General features: G+C 42.6%; 1 protein-coding gene across 3 annotated transcripts in view; it reads right to left on the minus strand.

Moving 5' to 3' along the window:
* The window catches only part of JADE2 (jade family PHD finger 2), a 145,665-nt gene that overhangs the window by 81,748 nt on the left and 40,960 nt on the right, over positions 1-22,957 (minus strand). For all 3 annotated transcript variants that reach the window (XM_083600010.1, XM_083600009.1, XM_083600011.1), the window contains exon 4: positions 20,142-20,299. In XM_083600010.1, the coding sequence (XP_083456136.1) occupies positions 20,142-20,299 (158 nt within the window). The remainder of the gene's footprint in view (positions 1-20,141; positions 20,300-22,957) is intronic.

A 22,957-nucleotide genomic window follows, 5' to 3' on the forward strand; every position in this document is an offset into this window, starting at 1 on the left:
GTTAGGTCAAGGGTGCTCACCAGAGGCCCAAATTCTTTTTATTATCATCATCAGTCATCTCTATAGCATTTTCAGCATGTGAGATGCTATACAACTATTATTTCATTCACCCTCACACTAATACCATGAGGTAGATCACTGTTATTCCCATTTTAATTATGGGTGAGAAATTAATGGGTCTAAGGTCACCCTTGTCTGCCACATATTCTGTAATAAACGTCCTCTTTCACTGCTCCTTCTCTCTATGATCCTTTCCCTCTATTCTGCCCATGTTCTAGGCTAGCGGAAGGTTCTATGAGAGTGCAATTCTTTCAGGGTATCGCTTTTTAGGTAGGATACTGCAAATTTGTTCTCTCACTTATTAAAATGTTGTATAGCTCAGAAATGGGGGTCCTGTGACCCTCTATGTGTTGGGGGACTTCAACTCCCACCAGCCCCAGCTGGCATGGCTAATAGTCAAGAGACAATTGGAGTTGTAGTCCAACAACATACAGAGGGCAGGATGCTATCCATTCCTGGTCTACCTCAAGTCTTATGATGGAAGTGGGGAAAGCCAAGATTTGTGTGCTTTCCCCAGCCCTCTTAATTACATTTGGTGAGGCAAAAGCTGGCCTTGTAAGTTCTGAGGCAGTTATGGAATGAGTCATAGATTCAGATGTAAGTTATGTTATCGCTGTTTTCGAAAAAGAGGCTTGCTGTTATGACCAATCACTTTTGGCACTTTTGAAGAAGGCCTGTGCAGAATCTGGAATTTATCTTCTAACAAGATCTTGCGTGTGCGTTTTTAAAATATGTTGAGCACCAATTCACATAAATGTACGCAAAGTATAAATTGTTAGCACTTCACTAGTACCACACAAGCCTCAAAGGATGAGGACAGATTAAAAACTGGCAACACAACTATGGTGGCCATGAAAGACTCCTACCCAGGGCTTCGCATGACTTGCTGAAATTCCCTCTTCTACACAACTCTATAAAGAGGCAGGAACCCTCTCTCCTTTTACATCTGGCCAGCATGAAAATTCCCATTGACCAACAGCATTCTGGTGCCATAGAGCTGTCAGGCTACAATGCAGTCACAACTGAGATCAGAAACATGATGCAGACATGCATACTCCATACCCCTCTTCTTTCCTACACACATTAATTCTATAGTTTGCTTTAACTATATAACCAGATTCACTCATAACCAGGGTTTGCATATCCGTTTCAAACTTTGTTTTCAAATTCTGAGTATAAGGTCAATCCTAGTCAGTGATTACCACAGCTAGGGCTGATGCAAATATAACCTTACACAGTGACTTAAAGAAGATCAATAGCAAACAATAAATAGGCAGCATCCAACTCAAGCTACCCATCAGTGCAAGGATTTACTCTTGTGCAATGGCGCTTCCCCCTCTCCTCCCCCTGTGTCCTCCCCAAATCTGCTCTGGAACTTCAGAAGGCATGCAGAGGAAGGATGTTCTGCTATGCAAGTGTAAACACTTGTGCTAGCAAGACACATTAGTTAGATATTGTCCAGTGTCAGAAATGTACATAATATCTGAAATGGGCCAACAAACTAGTTGGTGAAAGCCCCAGCAAAAGAAATGTGTTTTAAGAGTCTCCTGTGAGTGCCTCCAGTCTAGCAGGAGAGAAAGTGTTTCAATGAGTGGGTGCCACTACAGAGAAGGCCCATCCATGTTGTCAGCAAGAAAAATATTGTAAAAAGCTACCTGATAACAAAGCTTCCTCCACTGATCTTAACATCCTAGCAGGTCTGAGTAACAGAAGGCAATCCTTTAGCTATCCCAGTCCCTAAACCTTGAAAATAACTTGGTAGCTAACAGGCATTATTATTTGTCACGGTGTAAATGGTGAATTATGGAGCGAGAGAGATACAGAAGTTGAAATCCTTGCCATGTAATGCTTAAAAAGCATGCCTTTCCATCCTTAAAAATGATGTTCAGCCTGGGCCAACAGGAGGCACTGAGTGTACCTACTGTAAGTGAAACACCCATTGCAGATTTGGTCTCGCAGCTGCAATTTTGCCTCATATCTTAGCTGCTTCTGTTGGTGTTGGGGTGGGGTGGAAAACAGGAATGTTCCAGGTTCAGAATTAAAAAGATGGGGATTTAATGTGAAGCACCAAGAGTGAACATCAAAAAGCCCAGGATGAGTGTTCTTAAGTTTAAAGGAGGGAACAATATGAATGAAACCAACTTTATGTCGAGATAAGCCTGCCACTAAGAGAACAAGATAACACTTTTGAACTTTAAAGGCTCTGCATGGTATATACAGGGAGATAAGAGAACAGAAAGAATTGATCATAACCATTGGAGGGGGTAGAAAATGTCACAGGAACTGAGTGACTCATCCCTATGTACGGAGGGAATCTTTTCAAACAGGCTAGAAAGTGGGCAGGGGATAAATACACTGAAAGGGGAAACCATTAAAAGAATAAATGCATTCAACCTAAAGGTGACTAAGTAAAATACAATAATATAAGGGAAATCATTTCTCTATTAAAATTGGGAAATTTTGTTTTTAAATTTGAAGCATCTACACAGAGCCCAATTGCTAGGCTTGGTTCCCTCCTCCCCTACCCCAGGCAAATATAATTGATTGTTCAAAAGTTTAAAAAAAAAATGTTCGATGGGCATACTGTTATTGCTGATGTTTTAAAAAAAGCCCCACATCTCTGTCATTACCATGGAAGAGAGGAGCCACATGACTGCTTATCCCACATGTGGAAAGGTTTGTACCTGCAAAAATTAAGCAAATAGCCAGGAGATGCTCCTTCACTATTGCAGTCTGGTATGCTGATTATATATTTTTCCCCCTTTGAAGCCGTTTGAAGTTCGTGCCAGAGGTGGGAGTAACAAGACGAACTGAAAGGCAGAGATGAGTCATCTCAAGATGATGTTAATAAGTGATGTTAGAACAGGAAACCTCTGAGAGCTCCTCTCAGGGTGTGCAGCAAACCACCCTATTAAAAGCTTTCATTTACAGCCAGAGGCACTGGAGGGCTCCTTACTCTGGAAGCAGATATGTCTGAAACTGTAAAGCCTGCACTGGAGGTACAAGATCCATTTGTTCATACACAGTTCAGCTACATTCATCTGAATGGCCCAGATGGAGGACATCAAAGATATTCAGATAAAGTTTAAATGCATGGTGGACACGGGCATGCCCTGAAACGATGGATATGTAAATTTGGAAAGCAAGGAGAACAAGACATTGAAGGCCCACTTCAAACATGCAGGCGAACAACATCAAACAATGACTTTTATCACAGACTGTGAAGGAACTGGACTTTACTGTCCTGGAGTGCTTGTATATAAAATGAGAATGCTTGTTTTTACCTGTCTGCTGATTGGGTGGCATAGGGTTAACCTGGAGTCCTAAGCGGGTGCCACCCCAGGCTCATCAAACATTAAGGCAGTGAAATGTGTGGGATGGTACATCCCAGTCTGAGGGTGAGAAAATGAAAAGCTCTAAAAATTCCTTGAGCAGAGATCCCAAGGGAAGGAGCTTATGCTGGCGATTCAACCTGAGACCCTCTATGTGCAAAGCAGAGCTATTGCCTATCCCACGGGAAATTGCATTCCCATGATTCCTGGTGGCATATGAATGACAAGGGAGGTCTATTAAAACAGATAGACAGCCAGGAGGCAAGTAGTTCAAGGCCGAATTCAGCATGATAAGGAAGGAGGGCTGCCACGAAAGAGAACTTTCTGTTCAACTTTCTGCTGAGTAAGCTCTGGTGCCTTTTAGGGACTGTGCAGCTCAGAGGTAGTGGATGCGTTTCAGTAATTTATGCCTATCTTTTTCTTGAAGACACTTATATTTACCATATTTTTCGCTCTATAAGACGCACCAGACCACAAGACGCACCTAGTTTTTGGAGGAGGAAAACAAGAAAAAAAATATTCTGAATCTCAGAAGCCAGAACAGCAAGAGGGATCGCTGCACAGTGAAAGCAGGAAAGCAGGAATCCCTCTTGCTGTTCTGGCTTTTGTGATAGCTGCACAGCCTGCTTTCGCTCCATAAGATGCACACACATTTCCCCTTACTTTTTAGGAGGGAAAAAGTGAGTCTTATAGAGCAAAAAAAAAACTTGTTCCCCTGCATTATTTCCAGTGCTTTGGGGGGGTGTGGCCTACCTATCACCTCAAATGTAATTCTGTTCCATGGATTCAGTTCACACATTCAACTGCCCCATTCAGCTGTGCTGCTTGCATGCAAAGGCTACACACAAGCAGCACAGGCGTCTCCAAGCATGGTAAACTCCACAGACACTCAGCATTGCTAAGCCAGCCGCTTTCTGAGAGCTGGAGCAGAGACACTCCTGTACTTGCTGAGCCTTCCCACATCATACAGGGCCCTGCAAAATTGGGCATCTAAATCATGGTACAGCCTCCACTAGTAGATGAGTCTCCCCACTTTGGACTTTGCCCTCCAACTTGTCGGTGGCGATGGGCACAGTTACATAGGGGTGGGATGAAGTTTAGCACCTTCGTCATCACTTGCCCTGCTTATATGTAGCTTTAAGTGCTAAGTGGCACACATGAATGGGGCTGTAGACAGAAATTCAGACAGAAATTTAAGTTCCTGAATTCATGATGTTAAAGGGAAGTAGTCTATTGAGCTGGTTGGAAAGCACACAATACAAGGAAAATAAATAAACAATGCACTCAACTGAGTGGAGGCAAAACCTAAACGTATTTCAGACCAGATGTGTCAAAAATATCATTTGTGATTACAATCTACCATCAGTTCACCTCAGCCCACACAGCAAAAGCCTCTCTTTTAGACACAGCATTGAACGCTAATTCCATCGGTTGGCATTTGCTTCTATGTTGTAATTTGTCATTCATAGCTTTTGTAATATGATATATCTAGAGAATAAGTGTCGTATAGCAGCTAGGATGCTATAATTGAACCGGAATGACCTGGGTTCAAAATATTATTTGGTCATGAATCTCACTGGTGATCTTGGCATAGTCGTGTCTCACAGGGCTGTGGCAAGAATAACATGGGAGTGACATCTGTGTATTTATTTATTTTAAAATGTCTACCCAGCCTTTTGAGCAGAGTCCTCCAGGCAGCTTACAACAAAATAGTTTTGAAAAAACAAGCAAACATAAAATACATCAAAACAAACAAAAAAAATACATCAATAAAACCAATAGCAGCACCACAGTAACATTCTTGATTTTTCAGTCTGGGATAGCTCAGCTGGTAGAGCATGAGGCTCTTAAACTCAGGGTCATGGGTTCAAGTTCCACGTTGGGCAAAAGATTCCTGCATTGCAGGGGGTTGGACTAGATGATCCTCGTGGTCTCTTCTAATTCTACAAGTCTATGATTCTATTATTATTATTTGCCACTAAAAGTCTGGGAAAATAAAATCATTTTAGCTGACACACTATCATCATCAAAGGGACTGTCAGGTTGGTAGGGAATTCTATAAATAGGGTGCAGAAAAGGGGAATGACCCTGCTCCTGGCAGCTGCTCACCTAACCTCAGAAGGTGGGGCTACTTAGAGATAGGTGCCTGATGAGGGTATTAACATTTGAGGCAAATTCATATGGGAGCAGCTGGCCCTGCCTCAAGGTCCTTTCTCTAAGGACCAAAATTGCCGCCAGGTTCTTAGAGAAAGGGTGGGGAATAAATGTGAGAAATAAATCATTACTGCTGCAAGATAAATGGGATAACAAGATGTACAGTGAAAAGAAGTGACTTGCCTAGTGCAATCAAAAGTGACAAAGAGCAACTTAGGCCTTGTGGCACTGCTCTGGTAATATCAGCCTAGACTAGGAGACCAAAAAGGCCTCTGCAGAACAGTAAGCGAACAAATCTCTTGCCAATTTGGTCACCAAACGCAGTAGTTTGGTATCAACACAGCCCAGCTGAACTCAGCGGGACTTACTTCTGACTAAATGTGCATAGAATTGTGTTCTACTGAAGTCAAAACATACTTGGGAACCCAGCAGAGAACTGATTCCCAGATTATTACTGCTCCCCCAAAACAAGTTGCAACAAATTTATTGTATGTGTTACTCATCCACGACACTGAACATTTGTTGTGAATATTCTGCGTGCCAGGATTAAAAGCAGCATCCCTTAACTAGTAATTGGGACCTGTTCAGATATTGCTTCACCATCGAATTCTATATAGGGCAAGATCAAAAGCGGGTTCTGAACTTGTGTGCTCCTTCCACCACCTCTCCCCCTCATTAAAGGTAGAAGGTAATTAACAAACTATGCAGTAAGAGGAGCGTCAGTGTGAACAGCACTTACATTTATCCCAACATCCAACTGTTTGACTATAACTGGTGTGCCCCGAGTCATATAGATCATTTTGATTCAACTCCAGATTGACAGTTTATCCTCATAATTACAAATTAGACACGAACCGGAGGGTTCATGGCTGAACAACCATGACTGCACCTTGGGCTAAAGAGCTGCTCCATTTAACCAGGGCCTCCAACAGATGTGTGGAGATTGGTAGATTTGGAACACAGGGGTGACATGTATGGCTTAGTGATTCCAGAAACAGCAGCTTCTGAGGTCACATCTCAAACATGCAATACTCCTTTTAAAAACTAATCTTGACCAGGGATGGCTCTCCTGGTCATGTGGAGCTACTGCAGCAGCCTCCTACAGTTGATGCTTAGCAGGAAGAACAGGAGGCAGCGAGGTCAGGACGTGGCAGACACACCAGCAAAGCCAATGCGGTGCTCCCACTGCTGCTTCTGTGCATCCATGACTTTGCCATCTCCTCAGCTCTCCCAGTGAAGGACATCGCTGAAGCTCTGCCCCCTGGGGAGCCACTCCAGCCCAAGAGACCTCGATGGAACAAATAATCATGACTTAACTACTGGCGGGGGGCACAGTATGTGGCCATGAAATAAATAAAGCATTTGCCTGGCTATCTGCCTGAACCAGATGCCATGGGGTTTTCTCATATGATTTGTTTTCACCTCTAGCTTTTCTTCTCCTGTAGCTGCTTCATAACACCACAATGGTTCCTTACTTTCTGAATATCTTTATTAATTCTTTTTAAATAAAATAAAATAAAACAAAACAAAACACATGTATTCTGAAAAGTGGATAAGGGTGATTAGTTCCATGTGCCTTCCTAACAGCAACTATGCAGGAATATGCACGATAAAGTGCCATGCAACCGGAAGCCAGCGGCCATTTCAGGTATTTCAAATCTTCACTACACAACTGTCCTTGGGGAAACATTTGTGTGGAGCATACAATATATGGACCATGATATCCACACAAAAAGTCAAACAACTTAGTTCCCGAACGTTTTGGCTCCCGAAAGTCGCAAACCCAGAAATGACTGTTCCAGTTTGCGAACTATTTTTGGAAGCCAAACATCTGACGGGGCTTCTGATTGGCTGCAGGAGCTTCCTGCAGCCAATCAGAAGCCATGCTTCGGTTTTCGAGCACTTTGGAAGTCAAGTGGACTTCAAGAACAGATACCGTTCAGCTTCCAAGGTACAACTGTACAGACTCCTGGTCATGTTTTATGCCTTAGGCACAGCCCATTTTCCGTTACTGCAATTAGTGATCACTTCTGGCTAGCTGTTACTATATTTGCAGACAGTGCTTGTTGCATCAAGGCCAGTCAGGGCACATCCTTGAATGGCTGCAACAGCCCTGACACACTCAAGGAAGCTGCAGAAGCAAAAAATAAATAAAAATGTTAGTTTTATAGCTGCAGGGTCACCTCATGTATGTTTCTGAGCACACACATACAATACAGTAGGTATGCACTTAACTGTGTATTGCATAAATGTGGCAACCACATGTGTACCATACCAGTCTGCTTGCCAGGGAACAGTTGTTGGCCAAAAATTCTGGTATTCTCTGTAACAAACCAACCTAGGCTTGCCCCTGAGTAGTACTATTATGATGTTATTGTTGTTGTTCTTATTAAAATTTATTACTCGCCCTTCACCCCAAGGTCCCAGGGCAGGTTACAACAATTAAAACACTGCATGAGAAACTGCCAGAGGCGCTTGCGGGGGGGGGGGCGGAATAAGCCAATAGCTGAACTATGAAGCTGGTGTCAGATAGGTAGCCGTGTTGGTCTGCCATAGTCAAAACAAAAAAAAAATTTTTTTCCTTCCAGTAGCACCTTAAAGACCAACTAAGTTAGTTCTTGGTATGAGCTTTCGTGTGCATGCACACTTCTGCAGAGTACACGAAAGCTCATACCAAGAACTAACTTAGTTGGTCTTTAAGGTGCTACTGGAAGGAAAAAATTTTTTTTATGAAGCTGGTGTGTGGTTGAAAAATGGTTCAGTCCAGCTCCTGAGTATTCGGTATCATGAATGCTAACCAGCAGGAGCAAATGTGTTTTCTTATTTTATATACAAACTGTTCCTCTTTAATGTGCTAGATAGGCATGCTACATCATTCCATATACTAATTCCCTTAGGCAAATCCTTAATTTTATTATGGCAAATGCATTAGTCAGTCATCTTCTCTCTACCTACATTCTAGTATAAAGCCTCCGTGGCCAATGCCTATAAACAAATCAGCTTATTAAAGTGGGAAGATAGTTCTGCTAGCAGTCTTCAATGAAATCTCACATTGTTATTTACTGCCACCTTGATTCACTCAGGAATTATTTTACAAAAATAGCACAACTCAAAAAATAATAATGAACCACACTGTAAAAGGGATGTTTTTCATTTTCTGATAATTATAGCTGCTTATTAAATGTATCTGGCAAAACGATTTAGAGCTTTGCCAGATCTTATGACTTTCACAGATATGGGAAGGGGCTAGTGATATTATTTGGGGGGCGGGGAGAAATCCTAGGAAAGACTGAAAAGTTTTCCGAAATCATACCCACTGGTAAACCAACAAAATATCATTCAATGAAAGTAAAAGCTGTAATCCTATCTACAAGTAACACTCTATGGATAAAAACAAGCATGCTAGCAAGTCCCCTTGCACTGGTAGGGTCTGAAGGCATGACAATGCAGCAGGTGTGCTGGTGTGCTGTTGCACAAGAAGCAAAAATAGACGGGGGGGAGAGAGAGAGAATGAATCCCACACTCACTCCTATATCATTTCTCACCCTTGAGAGACAACGGTATGGAATGGTATATAAAATCTGCAGACGAGGTGACAGAAGTTTAGAAACTCCCACTGAAGTCAATAGAGATCCCAAAATGTCTGGAAACAAACATCTCTGAATCATAGCTCCTTCAACTATCGGAAGCATTCTTCTCCCACTCCCGCCCCGAAAACTCTTCTGTGCAAGGTAGACAAAAGCACAATCCAAACACAGAACCCATCTCTGTGCATGAATGGCATGTACTAAGCCGCCATGACTATGATCCTTAAAATCAAGTGTTGTAGCAGGGAGCAATATAGGATTTTAAATGTTAATAAACTTTCCCATGAAGTCTTCCAACTTTTCACTGGGCATCAATAGCCACTGGTCTGTTTACATTGCAAGCAAATTACATATGGGCTCCAGCTGCCATGTATACACCAAGGACACTATGATCCCTCTTTGGTAGACATCTCACCATCTCTCCGTTATTAGTGAGCATCAGTGCCATTGTGATAATTGTTATCAGAAAGCGAATTATTATAGTTTATTGGTGGGTGTGGGAGGACAGCACACTTTCCACACTTTTTAACCGAGGAGTGCAAATGAATAGTTGTCTGTTTCATTGCTGAAAGAATTCTGAAAATATTGCTGCTTTGATAATTAGATAAATAATTCCAGATGCTTTTGTATTAGTAATTTGGCTCCAGTTAATGTATTGCTCCATCCTTCCCCCTTTCAAAGCTTATTTTCATACACTTTTGGCAACACTGATACCAATTCTCAAACACGAGCTGGCTCATTAAATTGAAATTAACAATGTGTTAGAAACCTTATCCCTCGTTTTTGAGAGAGAGAGAGAGAGAGAGAGAGTGCGCTGGCATCTAAAGTCTACTACCAGAGAGATACCTTTGGTTTGGATCACTTCCAGCTCTACCAAGAGCACTGTCTAGAATGGAATATCTCAGCTGGTGGCATGTTTGAGAGAGTTAAAATGTGATGCATTTCTGAACTCATCTCTATGCCCTATGAGATTAGGAGCTGGACTTAGGCTTATGTGCTTTCCTGCTCTGTTCCCATCCTCCCCAAGCCACACAGGAATCATAACCTATATTAGCTAATGCACATGTGTTTTCTATGCATTGTGATGAGGGTGGGGAAGAGGCGTGGAAAAGTATCATGCAAACAGTCCTGCCTGTGTCTCCCTCCTTTAAGACTTTGGGTCAAAAGAATTCACAGGACTACAGTAATGGCCCAAGAATTTTAAGCTGAGAGACACTGACTTGGCTCAAGGCCACCCAGTGAGCTTTGTGGCTCAGCAGGGATTTCAGTCTGCATCTCTCACATTCAGTCCCAGCACTTTATCTACTTCATCACAGGAATGAAACTTAAAACCCTTACCATGATTGTTTACTATCCATCCTAGCCACAGCGAACAACGCCTGTAGAAGTGAGTCAGAAAACAGGTTTTCTCTTTTGATTTGCCTGGATTCAATTCTAAGCTGCTCTGTTACTTTCTGCAAGTCCACCACAGGCTTGCCATGGACCAGGAAAGTTTTTCTTGTTATCACATGCGCAGCAATGGGAATTATTTATTCTTGCGATAGCTCTATTATCCTATTTTAAAATCGCATGTGCCCATTTGCATATGTGCACGTGGTTGTTTTAACTCATTGAAATTTCAACGCATCAAGCAACAACACTACCAATACGTGCCACAATTCTCTTCTGAATAAGAAACACAGGAGGTTCTCAGCAAGCTGCAGACCATGTCACTTGCAAAGCTAACTTCATTGCAACCTATTCCAACTGTACTAAGTGACAGCATGTGCCCCCCCATTTTGATCCACAAAAATGAACACTACAAATCCCATTATGCATTGAGCCTTCACAACAAATATGAACATGCATGCAGCTTGGCCACATTCCTATGCAGCTCTGAAAATTCCACAGGAAATCTGTTCCGGGGGAGGTGTCTGAAGATACATTTTTAACAGGTTAAAAATAAATAAACAAACAGGAAGACTAAGCTGCCATCCAGTAGACAGCATTCCTAAAATAGATCCCAAGCTGTTATTGGTGTATTAAAATAGCCTGACACTCAGCCGACTAGTTAAGTCCAAAAAGTGTTGGTGTTCATGCCTTTCCCACTTTTAACATTTCTAGAAAAAATTGACAGGCTGAACAAATGAATTATTTAAGTCTGGACTCCAGTCCATCATCCAGAAGATAACTGCCACGCAGAGTACTTGAGAATAAAAGCACTTGCAACCTACAGCAGTGTCTCCGAGGGATAATCGGGAGTCTATTATTAAAACACAAGAGATTAAGGGGAACATTTTCAGTATTTTATAGAATGGCTTATGGATACAAATCGAATCAAGACACTGAGCAACAAGTAAAGATTTGGTTCCATTCCAACAAAAACAAAGGGACAGATTTTTGGGGTGAGGGGATTGGATGACAAAAAACAATTTTGCTGTATTGTAAATATCAGCAATGTTCAGTGATATTAGTTGCATATTTGCCGCTCGATGCACCAGCTGTTAATGCCTATTCTTCAGAGAAACCATTAATGAGAAAGGCCCTTCTGAGTGGTAGGAATGGATTGGGCAGTAGGGGGAACTGAATACTCACTTGTCAGGCTTTGGGACCAAGGAGATACTGCATACGTAAATCAGTTCTTGAAAACAGAGTGGAGTTTTAAGGGGGCACTGGGTGCCAGTCATGATCTATGCCCCCTCTTTGTTGCAGACAGTGTGAGTGTGGAGTAAGGGGCATGTTTCTGCATATGTGATGGGAGGGAAGCGTAAAAATTTGTGGGATGGAACTTCTCAGAGATAGTGTGCACTGCCGACAGAAGCGAAATCCAAATCTATTTTTTACAGTCCTAGCCTGGCTGTTGTTACTGAGATCCTGGTGGCCTGAAATGTATGGCTTGTGGACTCTGATTGGTTTTTGGGGTGGGGGTGTCAAAAGTTCTGTAGGTCTGAGCTAGACCAGAGTTACTAACATTAAAAGGACTAGGATTGATTATCAAAGCAACATAAAGTTTCCAGAAGTGTTTCAATTAAAAATGCATGCATTTGCAACCACCTATTAAAAGACAAGAGGAACTGTATTTGGTGGGTGGGTGCACTCATGCATCTGCTATGTGCTTCAAATCCTGTACAGCTGATTAGAATTCTATGAAATCTGACCTATAAAAATATTAACGAGGCTACTCACAGAGATGAATTCAGGCAAGAAATGTACATCGCCATTTAAAAAATTTGGTATCATTTGCACAGCTTTATACAGAATGGGAATGACTAGAAACAATAATTCAAACTTACATGTTTACAGGGTAGGAGAGGGAAGCTACACCCGAGGCCAGTGCATACATGAAAGCTGCAGTCCTAAGTACAGTGGTACCTCAGGTTACATACACTTCAGGTTACATACGCTTCAGGTTACAGACTCCGCTAACCCAGAAATAGTGCTTCAGGTTAAGAACTTTGCTTCAGGATGAGAACAGAAATCGTGCTCCGGTGGCGCAGCGGCAGCAGGAGGTCCCATTAGCTAAAGTGGTGCTTCAGGTTAAGAACAGTTTCAGGTTAAGAAAGGACCTCCGGAACGAATTAAGTACTTAACCCGGGGTACCACTGCACATTTACTTGGGAATAAACCCCAATGAATTCAATGGTTTGAAGCTGGCCTGTTTCAAACAAACCATAGCTGATAGGCAAACTGGCTGAAGTTTTAGTTTGTAGTAATAATAATAATAATAATAACAATAACAACAACAACAACAACAACAACCAGAGCAAAACCTTATAATCTGCTCATTGCAGCCATGTCTGAGAAGAGAGGAGGGAGAGTACTCAAGCCCAAGGTTTGTTGCAGATTGTTGTCATCACGATAAACAATGGTTCATCTTGATACTTGAACCACCTCACCAGTTACTAAGGTGAAATCCAAGAATTATAGAGGATACTGATTTCACAACCTGTCACACCCAGAAAAATAGTCCTCATCAAGCATCCCTGTTTCAAAAGTATTAACACACCAGACCTTGATGCTGTTGTAATACACTGTCTAGTGAAAACACTAATCAAGAACAGTTGCTCAGTGACCCAGAATGTACTTACAAACAGATTCATATTACACATGGAGTATACACAGAAAAGGCACTGCCAGAAAGTTGTGACTGTTTGCAAAGCATTTTGAGGTCTTTCAGTACAGTACTGCAAAAAAGGGGATATAGCTATCATCAACTGCTTAACCATAAGCAGTTCCAATTCCTTTTTAACAGAAACAAGTTTCCAATTGATCATTTCCCTGCATTAATAAAAAGTCACTTTATAAAGAGTAAGACCACTGCTTCAGCTCAGTTAGACCAGGGGTCTATCTAGTTCTCTAGAACCTTAAGCAGAGGTTCTCTGCTATGGAGGTACCCTGCTATGGATATCCTTTTTTAACTGGAAGTGCCAGGAATTGAAACTGGAACTTAATGTTTCCAAGCTGTGGTTTCTACAACAGCCTCTACCATTTTATTCAGCTGATTCACGAGTGACATTCAACAAGTGCAGGTTCCCTGCATGCCTGAGAACCCTGCATGGTCAGGGATCTCAATCACATGGGGAGCCAGGATCCCCACTTCAGATCTTCAGCCCTAATGGAGGTGTGGAGTGGTGAGGGTTAGGATTAGCAGATGTGACTCTGGGGGCAGAGCCATGTTGTGGGCCCTACTCTGTCTGACTCTTTCTCCCCGACACGATTTGGAGAAACTATTGAAGGGGACCATCAATTCAAATTGTTGCAGCCATTTGGTCTCTTAAAAAATTGCCGTGAACTTCTCTGCAAAAAAAATAAAGAAATAACAGAACTTTAACAGAAAAGGATGATGAAGAAACGATTGCCTAGCATGAGCAATATAGCTGTCAGGGCAGACAATCTGGAGGCAAATGGGTTCAAGCAAGACAGGTTTCACAGTGATGATACTGAATGGCAGTGGAGAGCGGGTCAGTGGGTATCATCTCTGGAATGCCAGCACAATGGTGCAAAGAGTAAGGCACTGGGAGCCTGCCTTCCCAAATTCATGATGCAAGACGCCTGTGCCAAAATTTTGCCAGGTAAGAGACACAATGATAATGGAGAGCAAAGAAATTAATACATGGTATGAAGCAGACTTTAAATGGGAACAAGAGAGAGGATTGTGGCTGGATCAAATGGGCTCAGACCCAAGAAAACCATCAAGAAATCACTTCTTCCTTTGTATTCAGTAACAGTAATGGGAGCACTCTTACTTCTTGACCAAGTGGTTTCAAGGGGGCTTTCACTATCATAATTTAAATATATAGATATATATATATATCTTTAAATAAATCCTTCTTGCCTTCCCTACCCCAAGCTTCAGAATTCAGGAGCACTAGAAATATGTCCCACAACCTATTTTTCAGTCTGGGGCATGCACACCTAGAGGCAATGAGGAAGTAGGCTGTCAGTTTATAGATACCCAAGCTTAAAGATGAAAAGAAAAGCAAAAAAAATATTTCCCTTCAGAAGCCAATGACTTCATTGCTGGGAGAGGAGGAGGAACAGGCAGAGAAATTATCTTGCTTCCGTCTTTCCCTCCCAGGGGAAAAAAATTATCTGTGCATCATCTAAACATTTGCTAACGAAGGAAAATTATTTGTCTATGGCATGTAGCGGAATTATTTCCTAAATGTGTCATGACATGCTATTGCCTGTGTTTGTGGCTTCCAGACCTTGGTATGGCTCTTTTCCCCTCTAGGAATTTCCAATGTAAATCACTGTCAAGAATGACAGCATTAGCACAACAGAACACAGGGCATTTGTCTCCTTGCTGGCTTAAAACCCCACGGCCTTCATTTTCACTTTCAGAGAGGCATTTACGCTGTCCCATTATGAAGAGACCTTAAAGAGGGGGCAATTGCCCATTTTTGTTTGAGCAAGCATTAGGTCATCAGTGCTGTTTATTTGAGCAAATTGAAAAGAAAACATTAAGAGGAAGACAACCACTAAGGTCTGAGATTCCAAATGTTGCAGTGGAAGGATGTGGTATAACTGGTAAAAAAGAAGAAGAAGAAGAAGAAGAAGAAAGTTGCTGCTTTGTTCATGTACAGGTTCTTTAAGTCACATATTCTTACCTCATTCCCCACATGTCACCTCAACAACTTTAAGGCCCTCCCCAGGTGTGTATACTGTAGGAATGGGGACACTGCAGAAAAAGGGGGAGTAGTTGCTAAGTTGCATGGCAGAGCCATCCCTCTCTAACGAGTAGCCAAATCCCTCTTGTAAGTAAGGTGTGGGATTTTCCAAGGCTTCTTTGGCATGAGGGTTTTGTGACTCTTTTCAGATGGCACAAAATCAATCCAAATAATCTACTCATTTATTAGACACGGGCAGCTTTGTAAAGCCTTGAAGCACCTGCTCCTTATTCAACTGGTCCAGGGTAGTCACTCTGGAAAAAAAGAAGATTAGAGCGACTGTTCAAGGGCCAACTATGTAGCTACTTCATCTTTATGGGGGAAACGTGGTTTCAGACATCACAAAGTCTCCCTACAGCAGTTCTAACATCAGCTAACCAGGACTGACTTTGTAACATCTGAAAGAAAATTTCCAAAGAGTCTGAAACCCCTCCATAAATTCAGTTTTTATTTGAAGCCTGCTTTTGAACAAAACAGAAAACATATTTCCAGGGTCTCACATGTACAGAATGTTGAGGGCGCATGTTTTTGTCATAAAGCGAAACGTGCAAAGTGTTGTTTATAGCCAGAAGTCATAAACTCTGTGTTTGAAATCCGCCTTCCTCTTTTGAATGGGACTATCATCTAGCATATGACAGAAAGTGGAAAACACCTGGACAAGTGATTATGCCCCTGGGGTATTCAGAGAAGGAACAATACATGCATACATCCCCTGTCCCTCCTTCCTGTTTGCTGCCATAAAGACAGCCGTCAGTGTCACTATTTATATTCCACACTCCTGGTTCTCTCTATTGCCTGCGCTAACTACAGTCATTTATGGCAAGTGGCTATGCTACCCATTCTTAAAATGTGGTCACAACTGAGATACAACAGACTTGCAAGGTGGTAGCAACACTCCTGAAAAGTCACTCCTTATTTTGAAACTTAGCTTAGAAGATAAAAGCTGCCTTGATATGTTCCTATGGAAGTGGGACTCTTGTTTTTAGCCTATGAGAAAATGTAAGAAGTTGCAAACTGAAATGGCCACTTGGCAGGAAATAATGGGCACTTTAGATGCACCTGCATTACTGACACAGGAAGCTGTGGTTTCCATCTCGACTCACTAATTTAGAATGATGTGCAGATGGCTGAGCAAGGATGGATGCAGGAAAGGGATAGAAGTACAGATGAACTCTGCTGGGTGGCACCCTATCCACAGCCAACAGAGAAGGGCCACGTCCTGCAGAACTGTGAAAGGTGCTCCTGTGTAGTTTGAGATGGTCAGGTCTACCAGTGGCAGACATTCTGGAGCTGGAAAGGGATTCAGGTGGCCTCCCTACGTGATGGGTTGAACACACTGAATGACTGCAGCAGGCAATAGCATGTGACTGGCTATCTGAGATCACCTAATTCCCAAGTGCAGGACCCTTCCAGGCTGCACTGCTGGTATCCCACATCAAACTTATTTCATCGTCTCAGACCACTGACCCTTGCAAGAGTGGCTAAAAAGTACATCAGGATCTATCTACTAGTACATTGTAGGATGATTTGTAGTAAAATGACATTTCTAATGCCCCTAAATAGGATATCCCCTCAAATACATTGAAATCTCTCTTTTGTAGTACCTTGGATATAGATTTATACTTGCATATGGAGATTATTCAAGTGTATGGTTCATTGAGAGCAATAGTTAATTGAGGCTACCTCTTAATCACCAAAACAAAAAAATTTTTTCCTTCCAGTAGCACCTTAAAGACCAACTAAGTTAGTTCTTGGTATGAGCTTTCGTGTGCATGCACACTTCTTCAGATACACTGAAACAGAAGTTGCCAGATCCTTCTATATAGTGAGAAGGTGGGGAGGGGTATTACTCAGAAGGGTGGTGGGAATGGGTGGTTGGCAGATAGCTGTGATAATCACCACTTTGCTTCTGGCTCTGAGCCACAATTTTGCACCTAGTTCTGGTTGCTGGAGCTTGGGGTTCTAGTTACAACAGTCAAAAGTAGATCCTGCAAACCTTAGGTCTACCCATGACTGGTGTAGGAAATCAGTGCCTGGTTTACAGAAACCACTGCTTGAACCTTGGAAATCTGATAGGGCAGAACAAATGGGTTCAGTATAACCTTTGCCAAGAGTCAAGAGTTCTTCAGATGGTATTGTGAAATGCCAACAATGGCTTGATAGTGTGTGGCAGATGATTCAATTAGTTCAGAAAAGATGGTGGAATAATGAAGACTGAAGCACAACAGCCCTAGGACTGGACACATTTCCTTTCTCAAGAAAAATGCTTTTGGTTTATGCAAAAGCATTTTTCTCTCCCTTTGAAACACTGTACAACACAGCTTCCATATGCAATCTTTTGGTCAGGGTCCGCAGTCCAATGTGGAGTTAGGAACATTTAAGCCTTGATTTCAAAGGCTTTATGGGTGCCCACCTCTGTGCTGGGCCGTGTCCAGAGCCTTTGGCTACCTCCTCAGTGGGGTGAAAGAGCAGATTACATTAAACAAACTGCTTGCCTGCAAAGTATACTTGCCAAAAAAAAAAAAAAGTGAATCCGTTTAGTCTGTCTTTAAATAGGCACCTCCGGCCCAGGCAACGTCAGGCTATCACTTTTCATCTTGACACAGCACCAAAATCAACCTTCAGCTCTAGAGCAGGACATTTACGACTACAGACTGTGGTTGTATATCAAAGTTGGTAAAAATAGATATTCCACCCAACATTTCTTTAAGGATTAAATAAACTTCAAATTCCATTTTTATGGCTTCCATTTTGGACGCGTTTAGATTCCTCATTGAAGTTTGGTTGTTTTCCAGTCGTGTCATTCATCCCCCAACCTTCCCCAAATCCTTATGGAAGGAGATGAGTGCACAAAAGTTTATTTCATAACTTTCCTCCACCAACAGCTGTTGCTGCTGTCACTGCTGGACAAGCTGTGCTTCAGGCAGTTATTGACTTTACTGAAATATTTCCATCCTTTTTGGGGGGGAGGGGAGGAATTTCCTGCATGAAATCTGAAAACACCTTAATGCGCTTAAAATCCTCCTGAGCTCTTTCAACGCACTGATTTTCACAGATTAACAGTGGGTTTCAGAATTACATGTAACATCTTTTAAGTGCAGAAAGCCCCAGGATCTTTGATATCGATATCAAAGTTGACTTGAAAAGACACAGGAAAGAAAAAAGAAATGGCAAAATGCAGAGGCAGGGATGTTCTTGGCCAAAGTCTGCTCAAATGCTAGTCAGTTGCTTTTGCAGTACATCATGTGCAAGAGCAGCCTTGAATTAGTTTAAATAGGACCTTTTCCATTTGGGCTTCAGCGTTTAATAAGAAGCAAATAAGGATGCCAGGAGATGGGAGATTTGGGTTTGGAACTGTTCTGTGCCAGAATTCTTTTGCAGAATCTTGAACAATTACTTACTAAGAGTCGTATTCTATCATAAAGTCTTAACCCGGGTTATCACAGCACCAAGCCATAAACATCTGGTCTACAAGATATACCATGAAAAAGGAAAGACAAATGCCTATTCAACACCATTAACTTCTCAGCACCGGCCACTCACTTAGGTATGTTGTGCCAATATGTCCCAACAATAACAATACTTCTCAAAATCATGGGGTGTCTCACAGTCAGCCTCATCCACAAGGAGTCACAGGATGCCCCAGGAAAAAGCCAGATTCCCAGTGGAAATTTGTGTCCTTGTGGCAGCACACTTGTTGTGGCAATCACTTCCCTGAAGCTGCATCTACAGGCAGCTTGGACCACATTATGGTTTCTATAAGAATGCATTCCTGGGGATGGTCAAATGTGCAATACATGGAGAACAATTTCAGAGTTTCAAGTGACCCTATATGACAGGTAAGTCCAACTTCCAAGAGACTGTGATCTACTCCCACTATTAAAAAAATGAGGATGAGCCAAAGTTGTTGAGCTTTTTGGGGGGGGGCATCGGGGTCCCAGGATTGACCAGGGACACCCCGCAATCAACCTGTTGGACATCCCTGCCATATAATGTATCACTGAAAGAAACTCTGAAAACAGGGAGATAGAATACAGTTCTGTCCAGTTTGGATTTATGAAAATCTTTGAAAACAGAATTTGGTGATACGGGGGGACATTTATCACTTATGTTCAAACACACTTGACTTTAACTTACCATAGTTGTCCTGTGACTTTGCAAAGCCATCAGAATAGGAAAGATCAGGAGGATGGAAAGCGTAGCAACAGCCTGGGATTCATTATCCCCCAACAGCATTCCATATAATGCAACCTGCAGTAGACTTTTGGCGGCCAAAATCCACTCAAATTATCTGGAGTAACAGCACAATTCTAATCATGTCTAGTAACAAGCAAGTCCTACTGAATTCAATTGGGCTTAACCCAGGCAAGCAGGTTTTGGATTGCCACCTCAGGGAAAATCATACCCAAGATAGATTTTCATGTGCACATAAACCCTCTCATTAACCACTAACTCCTTTGAACCATTTCATGCTTGCAATCCGATTTCTGCTGGTGCAGTGGTTAAAGCTGGGACTGATCCTATTCCAACAGCAGCACAGCTAAGTTAATGCTGTTTCTGCCTTCTAGCTCAGAACCCAAGTGAGTCAAAGAAGAAATGAGATTCTCTCAGGCATATCAAACAGCTCTAAATCAGAAAGCAGTTTGTTGATATCATAACAGCTATTGGAGGATGCCACATGGTGACACTGGGCCTGACTCTTAACTCCCTCACAGGAAAAGTTAACCCCGTAAAGCTACCCTATACAACTGGGATCATGTAAAGATTCTTCATTAAATCATAGGAGGCAGAACATGGCACTCTCTGAAGGGGGGAAACCAACTGAAGGTATCTCACAAGCAGAAGAACATCAGGCTTACCTAACCACGGGTTCAGGGATTGTTTCTGTATTTGCTGGCACCTGAACACCTTTCTCCCACTCTTGCCTCCAGGGATCAGCAAGGATGTAGTACTCATCTGGGCTCAGTTGGTAAGAATCTGGGATTTTCATAGCTGTTATCAGATCGGTACGAAAAACCTGGAGAAGAAGATGAGAGTGGGACAGTGAGAGGCAGGACACATCCTTGGCCTTTGGGAGTAGAAGTTCATGTCTACCACCTGGCTGTACCATGTATATATGGGGGGAACCTCTTCAGGCCTTAGATAATTAAGGGAAGTTATTAGATACACAAAAGCAAATGTACCGTATTTTTCGCCCCATAGGATGTACTTTTTCCCCTCCAAAAATGAAGGGGAAATGTGTGTGTGTCCTATGGGGCGAATGCAGGCTTTCACTGAAGCCTGGAGAGTGAGAGGCATCGGTGCGCACCAACCCCTCTTCAGGCTTCAGGAAGCTATCCGCAAGCCTTGCAAGCCCGCCGGGAGGTCCCGCCGGGCGCGCGAGGCTTGGGGCGACAGCCTGCAGCCCGAAGCACGGGGAGCCCTCCGGAGGGCGCCCCGTGCTTCGGGCAGGTGTGCGCAAGGCTTGGGGCGGCAGCCGTGGCTGGGGGGAGAAATAATTTTTTTTTATTCATTTCCCCCCCAAAAAACGAGGTGCGTCCTGTGGGCCGGTGCGCCCTATAGGACAAAAAATACGGTAGCTAATAAGTTAGCTCCTATATACATGCTGAGCTCTTACATCATTACTGAATATTGTCAAAAGGAACCACTGTCAAGGAAACTTGGAACCAATTGTGTGCAAGTTACTCTGAAGAAAGAGTTGGAAGTGCAAAACAAATAATTTTTGAAGGGAATGTCTCTGTATCCCAGGAGGACTTATGGGTACTTGCTTCACTAGGAATCCATTTGTCAGCACAGTCTCACTCATGGAGATAACTACTGGAATTAGTACTGCAGGGTAGCTTCACTGAACCCTACTTTCTGTTTGTTTTCTTGTCTCTGTAGTTTCTTGAAATTTCCCAGCAATTCACTCTAACCCACAAAGATTGACTGATTGAAACTGTTTTCTCTGATGAGTCATCTCCTTTAGCATATACATGCTGTGAACTGTTCCAGGGAATTTTTTTTTTAAGTCAAATAACAGCAGAGTTACTCCTCAAAAGATGCATATGCTTAGCTTGGACGCATAAAGGATTTTGACTTCTTGCTAACAGTAGTAGTAGTAATACTGGTGGTGCTAGTAGCAGCTGAAATATTGTTAATATATATCATCATATTTTGTCACGTAATTATTGTTATCACATTATTTTCCAATCTTCAACCCCCGACACCCCAAGTTCATTCATTTTCATTTCCACATAAAAAGTCTAAAAGGGGGTCTCCAGTTGTTATTATCACTAAATGTCAAGAATAGTCCTCCTCCAGCCCAGTATGAAGACTTTATCTCAAAAAAACCCTCCAACATCCATTATTAGAATAATAATCCATAGTTACTTGTTGTCGATTCATTAACATATACCCAGCTCCGTGTCTTTCTCAAGTGCCTTCATTTGCCTGCAATACGTCTTGAACTGCAATAATGCCTCTTGCTTGCACAGAACCCTGTGGCCTTTACACAGCTGGAATAGAGTCACTGTACGGAGGTGCACTGCTTCCTTTGCTCTTCCCACTTTTGCCTCTGGCATTACCTACTGCTGCAGTGCAACCCAGAAGGTTGCCTAGGAGTGAATGTGCCCCACCCCTGTGCTCTCTAGGGAGTTCAGAGAGATGTTTTAACCTCATAAGGACCTTATTAAGAAGTCTGCGTTAATAGACAGTGACTTCCTCAGGGCCACGCAGAGGGCTTCTTGGCCAAGTGTGGATTTCCAGTGTCCCAGCCAGACTAATGCACAGCGACACACTTCTACAGCGTAACAAAATGCTCTAAAATGGACACACAAGAGCGCAAGTGAGCCAACAGTTGGGCCTATCCAATCCGCTCCCAATAACAAAAGAAGTTTGACAAGAAAGAAAGGCAAAGAGGGGAATATAGGTTCTGATATTACTGAAGAACGAGGAATGTCCTAACTAAGGCTGCCACACTGCTCATCAAATGGGTCTCCATGGGGGGAGGAAAAAATATGCAGCTGAATGTCACCCAATCCCTTCCTCCTTGACACAAGGGAACAAAAAGCAGCAGTGAGATGCCAGAGGAAGAAATCTAAAAAGCTGGTGCCCATGTCCTCTATGGTGAGGTAGATAGCATTTCTGGTTCAAACGAATGGCACTGAGCCTGTGTCACTTACTGACAACACTCATCCATTATTTTGGACACCTCTCAGGATACAGCATGAACTGGTCCAAACCAGAAGTTGTATCCCTTGATGGTGTCCTGCCCCACAGTTTTTACAAGGCTTGGAATTTCGGTTTGTGTCCCGCTAAACTAGCATATCTGGGAATTCTAGTTCCCAGAGATAGCGGCAACGTGGTCAACTGCAAACTTATGCATACAATCAAGGAAATACAGCGTGACTAGGAATGGTGGAAAAGTTTACCCCAGAGTCTGTGGGGCAAGGTTCCTGTGATAAAAATGAACATGCCACCCAGACTGATCTCTGTCCTGAGGGGATTATCTATATTGCCTTGGTCCTGGGAAAATCCCCAAAATTCTTTGATGCTCACGCTATGTTCAGTTATCCTGTGGGTCCTGACAGAGGAGCAAAGTAATTAGACTTTGCGTGCCCTGTTGCTGGTCCAAAGACTAGTGGAAAGAGCATATATCTCTCCACTCCTACCACACCCACAATTGCTCAGAGGG

The sequence above is a fragment of the Podarcis filfolensis genome, assembly GCF_964270895.1.
Source record: "Podarcis filfolensis genome assembly, chromosome: 2".
NCBI classification, from domain to species: Eukaryota; Metazoa; Chordata; class Lepidosauria; order Squamata; family Lacertidae; genus Podarcis; species Podarcis filfolensis.